The 14,926-nt window shown below is 48.0% G+C and overlaps 5 protein-coding genes across 5 annotated transcripts; 4 read left to right on the plus strand and 1 right to left on the minus strand.

Annotated features, from left to right (window-relative positions):
- Window positions 1-342: 342 nt before the first annotated feature.
- CGCS363_v014723 (NmrA-like family domain-containing protein) lies at window positions 343-1,559 on the plus strand (the record flags this gene model as incomplete). Its single annotated transcript, XM_036646572.1, has 5 exons — window positions 343-392; window positions 472-658; window positions 710-863; window positions 912-1,247; window positions 1,309-1,559. The coding sequence occupies 5 exons, from the start codon at window positions 343-345 to the stop codon at window positions 1,557-1,559; spliced, it is 978 nt and encodes a 325-aa protein (XP_036488672.1).
- Window positions 1,560-2,120: 561 nt separating this feature from the next.
- Window positions 2,121-3,258, plus strand: DAO1-1 (D-amino-acid oxidase; the record flags this gene model as incomplete). The annotated part of the gene is made up of 3 exons (XM_036646573.1): window positions 2,121-2,149; window positions 2,198-2,927; window positions 2,986-3,258. 3 exons carry the CDS (start codon window positions 2,121-2,123, stop codon window positions 3,256-3,258), a joined length of 1,032 nt encoding a protein of 343 aa, XP_036488047.1.
- Window positions 3,259-5,692: 2,434 nt separating this feature from the next.
- CHMO-1 (Cyclohexanone 1,2-monooxygenase) lies at window positions 5,693-7,369 on the minus strand (the record flags this gene model as incomplete). Its single annotated transcript, XM_036646574.1, has 1 exon — window positions 5,693-7,369. The coding sequence occupies one exon, from the start codon at window positions 7,367-7,369 to the stop codon at window positions 5,693-5,695; it is 1,677 nt and encodes a 558-aa protein (XP_036488048.1).
- A 1,778-nt stretch (window positions 7,370-9,147) lies between these two features.
- CGCS363_v014726 (Transcriptional regulatory protein moc3) lies at window positions 9,148-10,716 on the plus strand (the record flags this gene model as incomplete). The annotated part of the gene is made up of 1 exon (XM_036646575.1): window positions 9,148-10,716. The coding sequence occupies one exon, from the start codon at window positions 9,148-9,150 to the stop codon at window positions 10,714-10,716; it is 1,569 nt and encodes a 522-aa protein (XP_036488045.1).
- Window positions 10,717-11,246: 530 nt separating this feature from the next.
- CGCS363_v014727 (putative aldehyde dehydrogenase-like protein) lies at window positions 11,247-12,955 on the plus strand (the record flags this gene model as incomplete). Its single annotated transcript, XM_036646576.1, has 5 exons — window positions 11,247-11,377; window positions 11,432-11,628; window positions 11,686-11,778; window positions 11,826-12,755; window positions 12,804-12,955. 5 exons carry the CDS (start codon window positions 11,247-11,249, stop codon window positions 12,953-12,955), a joined length of 1,503 nt encoding a protein of 500 aa, XP_036488839.1.
- Window positions 12,956-14,926: the final 1,971 nt, after the last annotated feature.

Raw genomic sequence — 14,926 nt, forward strand, 5'->3', positions numbered from 1 at the left:
AACGGGAAGTGGTGGGTCACTGGTGCGGATCACACGCCCCGCGTGGGCATGTCTGATTATCGATCGAGCTGAGGGGCTATTTGCTTCTCCGCATGCGACATTTACCATTTCAGTTATCCAGGCGAACGTTGTAGCGGAGTCACGCTTTTGAAAAGACTGGTAGATAGATCAGCCTACCAATGCTGATAAATCGAAATTCCCATAAGCGAACATCAACGACAAAGATCATCTAAATCCTAGCTGTAGAGGCTTTAGAATTGTTCCTAACATCATCAAGAAAAGCTTTGCAGTCAACCTCCCCTTGTCTTTTTGCACCTTCACCCTAAAAGTCTACTAAGCAACATGGACGCCAACACTTTGAAAATAGTTGCTGTGATCGGGGGCACAGGCAAGTCCTGAAACTAACCATCTACATGTCGGCCACGCAATATCTGACATTCACCAAGGAAACCTAGGAAGCTCGGTGGCTAGGTCACTGCATGACAACCCACAATTTCGTGTGCGGGTTATCTCGAGAGATCCCAGCTCTGCAAAGGCAAAGAAGCTCGCTGATTCTGGGATCGATGTCGTGCAAGCCGATTGCTGGGAGACTGATCAGCTTATCGAGGCTTTCAAGGGGTGCTGGGGCGTCTTCATCAATATTGACTCAGACGCACCTGTGAGTAATACGGTAACTCGGATCTCCCAAAACTGACTAGCCGGTGTACAGAACTTCAAGCAACGCATTGGGCCTTCAGAGCTTCAAATGGGAAAGGGAATCGTGGACGCTGCTGTCAAGGCTGGTGTCAAGCATGCTGTTCACGCTTCTCTTCCGGCAGCATCCGAGTTGACTAAAGGCGAGGTTCCAGTTCTGGCCTTTGACGGTAAGATACCAAAAAATGTGCTGAGATATGAGTCTAACCTTAAGTGAGACAAATCGGCTATATCTAAATATCTACTTGAGCCGGGAAAGTTTGAGACGGCGGCAATTGTGAGTGCCGCATGGTTTCTCGAAAACGCATTCGATCCAAAGTACACGGCCGCTTTCGGTGGGTTTGCCATGATCAAAGACGCAGAAGGCTACCTGACCTGGGAGACGCCAGCCATGGGAAATAATCCCGAGTCCGTGCCATGGTTGGCGGTCGCGGATGATTACGGTGATTTCGTCCATGGGGTCTTCTTGGATCCCCAGAGATGGAACGGTTGTTACATCCATGGCGTGTCGGACTCATCATCTTTCGCTGAAATGACAGCTAAGTTTGAAGAAGGTGAGGCAACCTGCAACAATTTGCCAGAAACTCAGCGACTAAAACTTGCGGGATCATGTAGTTACTGGCAAGCCTGCGCGATACAAGGAAGTTAAGACCGGTGGTCTCAGTGCAGCCGACGAGTTCAAGACGAAGGAAGTCAATGGCCTGTTCGATCTCATGCAAGCTATCGAGGGAAATTTCTTCAACGGAATGCCCACAGATCATGAGAATGCTCGTATTCTCAAAAAGGCTGCAGCAGAGGCACGACAGTCTAACATTAGTTTGAAGCCGATGACGCTGGAGCAGTTCTTCCAGAAATATGCCATGTAATTCATCACAAAGATAATCCGTCATACTCTTGTCATCTATCAACGGATTCTAGATTGTCTAATTCTATAATTCTTCAAGATCTAGTATCAATATGACAGTATCAGTAGATCTAACCTTTCCAAGGTCAATTTCCTAAATCAATTCTTTGACACAGCTCACAAGGCGTCGTTGTCTTTGTGTATGTCGGCTATGGAGGGTGATGTGCCACGCAACGACTAGTGGACATATCTTGGGATATGGAGCGATATCTGTTAAACTACACAGAAAGCAAAAAGTCTTGTCAATCGGTGGTGTCATGTCATGATTGACTTATCGTCGGACCTTCATCTTAGCTTCGCGTATCGTCCCAAAACGGTAATTATTCAAGTGGGGTGCTGGATCCCTCGAGCCTCCACTTCACGGAGTTGCGGAATCCTGGCTTGGAGCTGAATTCCGAACACCACCTTTCGGTTCAACACCATAAAAGTGAGGTCGAGTTAAACTTACCGTAACGACCAGGTGCAAGTTTGCGATCCTAAGTCTGGAAAACTCTCCAACACTCAATCTTCAGCGTCGCTCGAAATGGCTTCCGTCACGATTCTTGGAGCCGGGTAAGCAACATTCTGCCTATCAAGTACGTCATGCTAACAAACATCTAGTGTCACGGGCATGGCTATTGCTAGTCAGCTTGCCACTCATCACGATGTAACGATTGTGGGGGACATTCTTCCCGGAGACGCTCTTACCACGGATTGGGCCTCGCCATGGGCTGGAGCCTGCTGGGTTGGCGTGCACACGTCGAGTGAAGAGGATACGAAAATTCAATTGGACTCTCTTGCAGTTCTCTTGAAGCTTGCCAGGACGTACCCTAAAACGGAGTCAGGCGTCAGGATGACGAAGATGACCGAAATCCTTGAATACGGTTCTCCGGAGGACATTTGGTACCGGCACTATGTTCCCGACTTCCGGTTGCTTGACAAATCAGAGATGCCTCCCCGAGCAGTTTTTGGTATGGAATACACGACAGTTTGCATCTCGCCGCCGGTGTTTCTCACATGGATGAGAGCTAGACTGGAGGCCAAGGGGGTCCGATTTGTGCGAGCACGTATCACTTCGCTCAGAGATTTGAAGATCTTCAAATCCGATGTGTTGGTGAACGCCGCTGGGGCACGAGTGCGGGATCTGAAGGAAGTTCGAGACACCTCGCTCGTACCATATCGTCTTCAGTCTATTCTATTGGACAAGACTTGGGATCAGTGTTACATTTACCGGGGCCTGCATGGGTTTTACTTCAATATGTTCGGACGACCTGATGGCACCACATATGTTGGCGGCATCAAGTTGCTCAACAGCGAAGACCGAACGGTCTATGCTGCCGATAGAGAGACGGTAAGACTCTTGCACATCCTGATTTTAGCCACAACCAAACTAACTTTCGCATTCTCAGATTCTCTCACGGGGACATCAACTTTTGCCCGCAGTTCTGCCTTCTCCTCATCCCAGTGACTACATTATCAAGTATGACATCGGTAACACCTATCATTTTCGCCCTATGGATCGAGGAGGGGCTAGGATAGACAAGGAGATTGTTGACGGACAGAAGGTGGTTCATGCCTATGGACAAGAGGCTGGAGGTTACTGCTTTAGTTTTGGCACTAGTCAAAAGGTAGCAACTCTTGTGGAGCAGTACGTTCACGATTCAATATCGCCGAAGTTGTAATGTAGGATTATTGGTCGAGCGAGAATGTAGCTCAAGCTGGAAAAACCATTTTACTTGCATCATATCCTGAGGTTGTGTTGAGGTTATAATTGGTTGCGATAGCCTCGGCCTACTTAGCCCATGATATACTCAAAAGTGTCTTACTGCCCTCACATTATGACTAGAATTTCGTTCCTCGGAGATAGTGATGTGAAATGTCTCGGAATGAAATCAAACAAAAGTGTTTTAACAGTGTGAATTCTTTAGACTAATCAGACCTGAGGCGGCTTAGGCTTCCCCGCTTGATGGTTCACCTGCAATGCCAGGTAGCAATCTCTGGCTTTGTACCTTGGCCAGAAGGGGAAATTTGGGACATTGAGGTGTGAAAAATGATATTCGTAATGGAAATCCATTGAAAGCAACGGATTCATCAAACCTAATCTATCTGTAGCTGCATCCACCTTCCTGCAAATCGCCGTTTCCTGACGGATAGTATCGCAGCTTTCACGGGTCATGGATGCACGACGCATAATCTCCAAATACACTATCTCAAATGCATCAAGACATGATTAGCTCTAACTGATATCCAAGCCCATGCAAGCTAGAGTGGCGTGATGGATTACGTCTCAGAAGTCTCCCTTCTGGGACGATAGGCGGAATTTCCAGAGTCTAGATCTAGAGCGGGGTGCGCAGGCGAGCCTAGTTCAATTGCAGGGAAGCTCGGTTCAGGGGTTCTTCGGTTGAGAGCCTAAAACAGCAATCCCAATGCCGAAGTTCGGCGTTCAGTAGCGATGGTCTACTGGTCGACATTGATGCTCCCGTTTGCAGCAAGCTGGGTAAACAGGTTGAAGTAATTGAACTCGCATTCAGAAGAGTTGCCATCGGGCATTCCCAGCTTCTCGGAAGATCACCAACACCTCATTCACTCTGATTCTGATCTCAAAGAACTCAAGCAACATGGTCAAAGTCACGATTCTAGGCGCGGGGTAGGTAATCACCGTACACACAATGAAGGCATGATTTGAGAACTCACACCGACGAAAAAAAGGGTGACGGGCATGATGATTGCAGGGTCGCTTCCGCGCCACTATGATATCACCATTGTCGCCGAATATCTCCCTGGGGACTATGATACCAAAGCATGGGCGAGTCCTTGGGCAGGCGCAATTTGGGTCGGTGTTCACGATTCTGCCCCGCGAGAACAGACGATGCAGCTGGAAGGTTTGATGGGCCTCTGGAAACTGGCGGAAACGAACCCAGAGTCCAGTGTACGGCAGGTGAAGATGACAGAGATAATGGATCGTGGGTCAAAGTCCGACGTCTGGTATGCACACAAAGTCCCGAGCTTCCGCTTTCTTTCTGGGCAGGATCTGCCCGAAGGTGCAATATACGGAATGGAATACAAGACAGTCGTCCTCACCCCGCAGAAGTTTCTTCTTTGGCTTTACGAGCGTTTACAGAAGCGAGGCATTGAGTTTCGTCGAACAAGAGTCTCTGCTCTGGCTGACTTGAAGGGCCTGGGTCACGACGTGTTGATCAATGCCACAGGAATCGGCGCTGAGACACTTGAAGATGTCCAAGAGAAGAACCTGGTGATGAACCGACTCCAATGTGTTGTTGCAAAGGCCCCGGATACCTACAATCAGCTTTTCATTCGTCGAGGCCATGGGGGCTACTACTCAACTGCCTTCTCTCGCGGGGATGGCACAGTCTACTGCGGTGGTGTTCTTACACAAGGAGACCGAAGCCTTACAGTGTCTGAGGACCAGAGAAATACAGTAAGAACATTGACTTCAGTACGAGTAACAACTAAAAACGTTTCCCAGATTTGCCGAAATGCGCATTTGAACCAGCCTCACGTCTTTCCGTCGCCGAATCCAAGTGATTGGCCAATTATTTATGACCACGTGGGACTTTATGCCACCATGGACAGCAAGGTCGGTGGGGTTCGTTGTGAAAGGGAGACAATCGATGGACAGAGAGTCATTCATGCGTACGGCCAGAATGCAGGCGGTTATGGATACAGCTTTGGGCTTGCTCGGGAGGTGGTCAAATTAACCGAGGATTATCTGTTCGAACTGCCGGGATCCAGCAAGATCTAAGAGTCTCATGGTACCATAACCTAGACTAGGTAGTCTACCTATGACGGAGAAATCACAATAATTCGCGTTACTACAACTTGCTTTCTGGAATTACTAGAAGAGTAATAGCAAAACTGAGACTTCTCAAACCGTAATGAGTGTCGGAGTAACGTCTAGGGAGAATTCAGTGCCGAGCGAAAAGCGTCACACAGACAGTGGAGCATTTCATCGATGTTTTAAGCTGCCTACAGCTTCAAGACAAGGAGCTCACAGTCGATCAGTCATATCGTCGGAACGAAGTGTTATTTGAACCATTGATCTGGCACACTTGAATGTCTAAGGGAAGATATTGACCGCACCCCCTTCTGGAGGAACTATGCATCCCAACTCCGGGCGAATGCCGGAAACCCGGCTGATGTCTGTTTGCTAACCCATTCCAAGTATGATCTGAGACCCGCGAAGTAGAAATTCGTGTTCGGTTTGCGACCTGGAATATTTCGACTGAAAATCCAAGACGGACTTTTCAGAAAAACCGATCCTTGTACCAGACTGTCGCACAAATCTGCCCAATCCTGTTCGGCCTCTTCGGAGACCTCTATGATTGCAGGCCTGGTTCTGGAGGTTCCATTGGTACCATTGCTCTTGCCGTTTGTAATGCCGTTGGGAGTGGTCTTGCGACCAGAGTCCAGAGCTTCCGCATGTTCAATGAGAGACATGATGAGATTCGTCTCGCTTTCGATGACGGGTGGAAAGTTGGCGAATGGGCCTTGAGGGCCTGCGATTAAGAACATGTTGGGAAAGCCTGAACAGGCGATTGATCCGTAGGCCTTGAGGCCGTCTCTCCAATGGTCCTTCAACGTCTTTCCATCCCGGCCGGTAATGCACACTCTTGAGTAACTTCCCTCAATGGCGTCAAAGCCTGTGGCGAAGACCAAGACGTCCATATCATGAATCTTGCCATCGGTGAGCTCAATCCCAGTATCCGTAATTTGCTTGATCGGATTGGCTTGGATGTCGATGACGTCGACGTTGTCTCGATTAAAGATCTCGTAGTACCCAGAGTCGCAAAGCGGGCGGCGGGCATACAGCTCCTTAGGCTTTAGAACGCTTGCCTTGGCGGGATCCTCCACGATCTCGTCAATCTTGCCGCGAATGAAGCTGCACGCCTCCTCGTTGGCTGCTTCGTCGGTGGTGAGGTCGCCAAAGGCGCTGAACATGAAGCGAAATCCGTTACCCTTTGACCAGACCTCTTCGAATGCCTCCTTTCTCTCCTTGGGGGAAGCTTCCATGGTCTTGCGCGTGGACTCTGGGACGCCGAACCCGACTGTCGAGGACCAGACATTGTTCCAAATTTTGTCGTAGTCTTCGTTGACCTTCTTGCGGTAGTCCGCTGCGATTGGGCCTTGGCCACTGGGCACAGAGTACTGCGGATGACGCTGAAACGAAGCAAGATGGCCAACCTTGGGGGCAATGGCTGTCATTACCTGGACACCAGTCGAACCGTTGCCGATGATACCGACACGCTTGCCTTCCAGTTGAACGGTGTCGTCCCACTTCGCGGTATGTAACAGCGATCCTTGAAAATTTGAAAGGCCCTGAATGTCGGGATAGTTGGCCTTCGAGAGGAGGCCAAGGGAATTGACCAAGTATCGTGCGTGGTAGACCTCTCCAGTGGAGCAGGTAACATGCCAGCGATGACTGACGTTTTCCCAAGTCGCTGACTTCATCTCGCAGTTGAACTTCATGTGCTTCCGCAGGTCGTGCTTTTTGACGATGTGTTGCAGATACTTAAGAATCTCGGGCTGGTAAACATAATGGTGCGTCCATGGATATGTTTGAAGGTCGTCCTTGTCCCAAGAGTATCGGTAAAGGTAGGTTTCTGTGTCGCTCATTGCACCAGGATAACGGTTCCAGTACCAAGTTCCGCCAACGTCCGATGCCATGTCAATGGTTTGGATGTTCATGTGCATATCGGCAAGACGGTATGTGGCATAGATCCCGCCAACGCCGGCGCCTACAACAAGTGCGTCGACCTGAATGATCTGTGTCATGACGGTAAGAACTTAGAAGAGTAAAACTTCGATGCGGAAGAAGTGACTCCTGAGTGATTGCGTCGGCTGAGGTCTTGGTGACGAGAGATAGCTCGTGTCCGCGTGTGGTCTCCAAGATATCGAGCTCTCAGGTGAATGACGAAAGTTAAAAGGTAAAGCTGTATGGAACATTTCCCAGACTCGAGGACTGACATTCACATGCGATAACGGCCGCGCACCGCCCCATGACCCCTGGTTACACCCCAATCTGGGGATCCTCCGGAAGGGTGCGTTGATGTGTTGCACTTAACTCCAGATACCGTAATTGAAAGGCACCCGAGATGTGGATTACTACTTGAACAAGACGTGCTTACATTGTGGTGGTACAAGCTTCCAATTTTGCTGATTAGCCGACCACGCTCCGCTACGTCATTGGGGAGAGCCCCTCATCGCACCGGCAGAATCATCCGATATTATCTCAAATTTAGCATTTCAAATGAGCAGGCAATCTTTTCCGCCGGTAGATAATATCCGGCCTTGGCTTTGGTCACGGGAATAAATGGGCAGCATATCTACACGCATACTCAAAGTGGGCTGCAAAGCTTCTACTTTTACTATTTCAGGAACAGACGCGATACCTGTGTATGGTAGATTAGCCTTACTCAAACCAGCACTCATACGACGGCTCAGCCGATACAAGGTGTGGGGATGATTTTCAGTGCAAATCAAGACCGAGTGTCATGCATGAGGGCCTCCAAGGTGAATCGGTACTCATAGACTACAAAATCACTCATTATATATCGATTGAATGTTTCCTAAAATTTCGTCCTTCGGCATCGAAACTGTTACTATCCAAACATCAATCTCCCGGAACCCGTACTTAATTGCGTGAGTGCTTTTCACGATGTGATGCTCTTCAGCTAACACCTTCTCCAAGAAAACACGATTAACTGAAAGAAATGTCACAACCCAATGCAATTCACGGGGCTTGGAACTCATTTGAATGGGTTCCATTCCCAGAGTACGACGGGAAGAAGTCTGTAGTCTACCGATCAGATGATGGCCAGATCGTGGCGGGAGCTGCGCACGAGAAGGGAAAGGCAACGCTGGTCTACCCTTGCGATGAGTTCTTTTTCGTAACGGAAGGGACTATCAAATGTGATGTCGAAGATGGGGACAAATTCACAGCTAAGAAGGGAGATGTCGTCTATTTCACCCGTGGGACAAAGGTCAACTTCGAGTTCAGCCAAGATTTTCATAATGTGGCTGTGTTTATCTCAACGGATGGGAAGCCAGTGACGCTGGTTTAGTTTCAATAAAACGGCGTGAAGTCTGCGACATCCGCTATATTTCGCCGAGTCTTTCGTCATGAAGGATCCATTCTACAACTATCAGCTTAGTAGACTTGAATCCACAAGATCAAGACTGTAAGATGGCGTTATTTCCATCCATGGATCCCTGCCCCGCGTATTGTCCAGAACAGGAATGTGGAGACTTGACAGCTCTGGCTTCCGGTTGGCTGGCGGAGCCATTTAGAAGCGCTATTTGTATCTTTTATCTCTCCCCTCTCCTATCCGATAGAGACGGCCGCGGAGGCAAGACGCGAGATACGCTGGTGGGCACAATGCGGGGAAGTGAACCAACATTACGCTCCATAGCATTGCGATTCCGAGATAACAAGTCAGCTGGGTGATCGGCGCTAGGTTGCTTTCTCCTTCCTCAAAATGCGACTCCTCATGAGCCTGTGACTTTTTGCTCAACTGTCTGTTGCCATCTATTGCATACCAAAAGCCATCATCATGAAGACAATCAAGTTCAAGATCACCACAGGCCCTCGACTTTCCGCTCAAAATCAGAGAAAATCCGAGGTAACCGAACAGTGCCCCCGCCGGCGCCGCTCGTCCGCAGCTTCACCTACCCGGAGTACCGGTTCCTCATCGAGTTCCTCATCTCCAGCGGAGAATGGGCCCAAGAACCACAGAAGTCGCGCTGGGTGCACGGAGTGCAAGCGTCGCCGAGTCAAGTGTGATGAGACATTCCCTGTCTGCCGCAATTGCCAGAGGCGCGGCCAAGTTTGCGAAGCTGCACCCCGGCTTCGGACGTGGCAGATGGAGTCTCCGTGGATAGCAAAGTCACACTTGCGGAACGACGCCCCTGACCAGGTTCTTCTTCGATATTGGCTTGAAAAGGCTAGCCAAATCATGGTCATCGATCCCGACATCAACCCGCTATCTTTCCCCATTTTGGAACATCTGGACGCATCTCCCAGCCTACTCCACGCGCTGCAGAGCGTCAGTGCAGCCCACCAACACTTCTTCGATCCATCCCAAATGGCCCGGTGTCTGGAAGAACGGGGCATTGCAATTCAGCTCGTGCAGCGGGAAATTGCTAACCCACCCAAAGACGTGTTCCCCGTTTTTCTCACCGTCTTGATGCTTGGTCTCTCCACAGCCTGGATTGAAGGGCCCGTCACCCAATTCGGTCTCCAGCATCTCTATGGTGCACGCGCCTTGGTGGACATCATGCTAGCTGACAGCTCACTGCCTGAGGAGAATCCATCCGTCTTCGGCTTCACCATCGGAGCCTACCTCTACTGGGACATGGCATGTGCCTTCCTCGTCCCGAGTTCGGAGCAGGCACCCATCGACAACGTTGACCTATTTTTGGGCGTACTTCAAACCGGCTCAGAATATCATCCGATCGGCGGTTATTGCACCGAGGTTTATTACCATCTGAGCAGCGTTGGTCGCTACTGTAGGCGCGTCTGTGATACGGGCATACGCAACGTCGAGGAAGAAAACCATTTGGAGAACATGTTGCTTGGCTGGAAGCCTGAAGGTGACAATCAGGCTTTGGTGACGATTGGAGAAGCCTTCAAGATCCACGGTCTCATCAACTTGGCTATCTCAAAACGACATGCGTTGTTGACCGACCCTTCCGATATGGATGACTTCCTCAGCACGCAACACATTGATCCAACCTTACTAATGGCTTCCATCTTGACACCGCCCCCTGGATCCGGCACTGAGTTTCACACAGAGGAGGATCCTTCAGTCCGAGATGAGAACATCAGAAAGCAAGCCGTTCAAGTAGTTCGTTCTTTGACCTCTATTCCACCTACGCACTCCTGTACAAACCTGCAAGCAATTCCGCTACTTACAGCGGGATCTGAACTCACAGCTGAGGACCATGAAGAGCGCGAGCTGGTTTCACAACGTTTTCGAGCCTTGTACTCGATAAATCATATCCGCTCAAACCTAAGAGCCTTAGATCTTTTGCTTGAACTTTGGGAGTTGCGAGATGCGGGGACCGTGATGTCTTGGCTAGATTTGATGTTGGAGAAAGGCTGGTCAATCATGATGGGCTGAGTCATAGGGAGTTAGCATTGGTAGACTTGAGTGGTTCGCAGCAAATGCAGAATCATATTACTTCATTTGTCTAGTAGTCGAGGCCTAAATCTGCCGATCTACACAGGAAACCAGTGCAGCTAGGTCCCCAGCCACCAGTGTAGACCTGAAGCAGCAACTGAGCAATGATTATTGCATGGCCGTAATTGTTACAACATGCAGGAATGAGCCTCCCTCGGAACATTTCCATGTGAACACGGCAGTGGGATCACGGGCTCCCGCTCCTGTATTTCTAATCAAATCCATCACATTTCCCGAAGCGGACAGCAGGCGAGGTGGAGACTGCGGGCTCGGTGGATTACCTACTGCTCCTGTTGGACGCCACCCGAAAGCCTTTTAACATACCATTGCTACAACGTCTGATGTTGTGGAGACGAGCAAAGTCTTCAGCCCATCAACAGTTAAGTGTAAAGACACTGACTTCGACATATCCTTGGTGCCCGAGAATTCGTAGCGCTGATACGATCAATCCAGCTCTAACATCCATCAAAATGACCACAAAGCTCTTCCAGGAAATCACAACGCCGAATGGCGTTACATACACGCAGCCACTTGGTCTTTTTATCAACAACGAGTGGGTTGCCGCCAAGTCTGGCGAGGAAATTACTGTTATCAGTCCCATGTAAGTCTATCCCTTCAGAAGGATAACGACGCGACAGAGCTGACTTGCCTCAAGCGATGAATCTCAGATCACCAGAGTCCATGCCGGTGGTGCTAGTGATATAGACGTTGCCGTAAAGGCGGCGCGTGCTGCACTCAAGGGACCTTGGGCTGGTGTCTCTGGCACGGATCGCGGAAAGCTCATGCTGAGACTTGCCGACTTGGCTGAACAACACACCAAAACGCTTGCATCCATTGATACATGGAACAACGGTATGTTCAAAGGCTCAAGTCTCAACCACTTGGGACCATGAGAGCTAATCATTGCAGGAAAACGGTTTTCCTCTGCATGTGGTGATGTAGGCGAGCTGACGGACGTCCTCCGGTACTATGCTGGCTTTGCCGACAAACTCCACGGTCAAGGTACGGCAACATTTGTTTCTACGGGCTTTTTAGCTGACAATTTGAAGTCATTGATACCACGGATAAGAAGTTCGCATACACCTCCCGAGAGCCCCTGGGAGTCTGTGGTCAAATAATTCCTTGGAACTATCCCCTGGGAATGGCTGGCTGGAAAATCGCCCCCGCACTCGCTGCTGGAAACACCGTCGTTTTAAAGCCAGCAGAGCAGACACCTCTTTCCATTCTACTCTTTGCAACCCTTATCCAGGAAGCTGGATTTCCGCCCGGAGTCATTAACGTCGTTAATGGTCATGGCCGCGCCGCAGGTGCCGCATTGGCTGCGCACGAGGATGTGGCTAAGATCGCCTTCACTGGATCAACTCAGACCGGCCGCGAGATTATGAAGCTCGCATCCGCTACCCTCAAAAACATCACCCTCGAAACAGGAGGCAAATCGCCAGCCATCATCTTTGATGATGCGGAGCTTGAGCAAGCCGTCAAGTGGTGTCACTATGGCGTGATGGCGAACCAAGGTCAGATCTGTACGGCTACTAGCCGGGTCTTGGTGCATGAAAGCATCCACGATAAGTTCGTGGATCTTTTTATTCAAGAAGTTAAGAAGACGTCGAAGGTCGGCGATCCTTTCAGCCCTGAGACCTTCCAGGGACCCCAGATTAACAAGGCTCAATTTGATCGAGTACTGGCATACATCGCCTCTGGAAAGGAAGAAGGTGCCGAGTGCAAGTTCGGAGGTCAACCTTACTCCTTGGCGACTGGAAAGGGGTACTTCGTTGAGCCGACTGTCTTCACCGGCGTGAAGGACCACATGAAGATTTACCGAGAAGAAATTTTTGGCCCTTGTGTCGCAATCAGCTCCTTCTCCACCGAAGTTGAGGCTATTGGCCGTGCCAATGATTCTTTCTATGGGCTGGGCGCAGCGCTGTTCACCAGGGATATTACTCGAGCTCATGCCCTGGCGAAGAAGATCGAGTCTGGAAGTAAGTTTGGTTCGCTCCTCAGATAACATTGACTGACGAAATCTACAGTGGTATGGATCAACAGTAGCAATGATTCTGATTATCGCATCCCTTTCGGTGGAGTCAAGCAATCAGGTATTGGTAGGGAGCTAGGTGAAGCTGGCATTGCCGCTTACACCAACATCAAGGCGGTTCATGTGAACATGGGAACCCGGTTGTGAACAGAATGTATTTACCGCCTAGATACTTGCTCATAAGGGTGAGTTGAATACAATAAGTAGTGGTTTATACGGTCTCTGTCTCCAACTCAACTTACTTCCCATCTCCAGCGAGATATGAATGTACGGCCCTTGCGCGTCGATGAAAGACGAGGGGGGCTAATCATTTCTGGCACACTGTTCATGCACTTATGGATCACAATATGTTGCAGCAATCTGTTTCATATCATTACTGAAATTCGTTATCATCTCTATTTCTCCTCAAACCCAACTGAGAAGTGATACGTCGTCTTGTGTATTGTAGTCTTAGTATCAGGACCCCAAGAGATGCTCAGCTCTAACCTTGCGATTCCCTGTCCTTCTCATCTCCCTTCTTACAACCCCCAAAAAGCATATTTCCCACAGCACTGACGACTGAAGATTTGTCTTCTTCAAGATTTGCCTCATACGCGTCGATCTCAGGACGTTCCCAGACCAGATCCACCTCCTTGGCTGGAATGATTCGCGTTCTCTTGATCAGCTTCCAGCCACAGTACGATACAGGCGCGAACAAGACCATAGTATATCTAGTAAAGAATGTGGCAGCTGAGAAGTCGCCGATAAAGGTCGTATAGCCACTGCAAATCGCGATGCTGCAAAACATGGTCAAGGCTATCCAGGCGCTGTAGGGCTGGAACCAAGCGCGATAGGGCAGAGTCGTACGATCTACGCCTTGAGCCTCGCATGCCTTGTAAAAGCGTAAGTACACAATGCACATGACAATGAAGTTGACGAGGCCGCCGCTAGTCAGAATATTGACCAACCAGTCCAATACCGTTGCACCGCTGTTCGATAGTTGCAACAACGATAGGCAGGGAAAGATCAGTGTAACTCCGAGACAGTAGATAGGTACGCCGCTTTTGGTGCACCGAGTCATGACTTTCGGGATATAGCCGTCGAGAGCGAGTCCATACAAGTTTCAGCTGGCGCAGTACACATACTGAAATGGTCGTAGGCTAGGCGGCCGAGAGCTATATAATGCAGTAGCACCTACGCGCCTAAGGGCGTATAGAGCTACTATAACTTCATAACTCTATAGTTTTAAGGCTTATAATCTTAAAAGAAAAAGGAAAAGACTTTTTATATTCTTTATAGATCTAAACTAAAAAGAATGTAATAAAAAGCTTAAAAATCTACTAAAAAATAAGTAAATTAAGCCTCTAATCTATATAAGGATAATAATAATATCTAAGCTAACTTCTTACCCCTTAAGGGAAGCTAGTAATTTAGTTTTTAAATACTAAAAATACTAAAAATCTAGTAAGCTTATTAAACTTTATTCTAATTATCCTTAATTATCTTCTTTCTTAGCTTTCTAGGCTAGAAGATAATTCCTTATATCTTTATATATATATAAAAGTATTATACTTACTAATAAAACTTATAATATATATTCTTATAATTTTATTTTTCTCTTACTTCTCTTATATAAGTAGTATTTTATTTAAGTCTAAGTCTATAGTATACCTATTCTTCTTATTCTCTAGGTTTTAAAAATCTATAAGTATAAGTCTTAAGTAGTATATAAGTCTCTATCTAAGCTTAGGGATTAATATATTAGTTAATATATACTACTTAATTAATTACTTCTAGTTTTAGGATAAGCTACTTAAGAGGGTAAGTAGGGTAATTACTAGTAGTTATAAGGCTTTAAAGAGGAGCTAAAGACTTATATAATAGTAGGATAGGACTTTTATAGTGAGGAGTTATAAATATAGGTTTACTATAATTACTATATCTTTTTAGGATTAGAAGGTTAGTAGCTAAGCTTTCTAATAGAGATAAAGTAGTTAATAGAAGTAAAACTGCTATTATAAAACTTTAAGATAAGGTTATTAATAGGGGTAGCTTAGGGGGTTACTTTAGAGATAGCTATATAGTTCTATTTTTAGCTATCTTACTTAAGTAAGTTACTATTATTTATATTATAAAGTA

This window comes from Colletotrichum siamense (genome assembly GCF_013390195.1).
Source record: "Colletotrichum siamense strain Cg363 chromosome Unknown KSG_Cg363_contig10, whole genome shotgun sequence".
Classification (NCBI taxonomy): Eukaryota; Fungi; Ascomycota; class Sordariomycetes; order Glomerellales; family Glomerellaceae; genus Colletotrichum; species Colletotrichum siamense.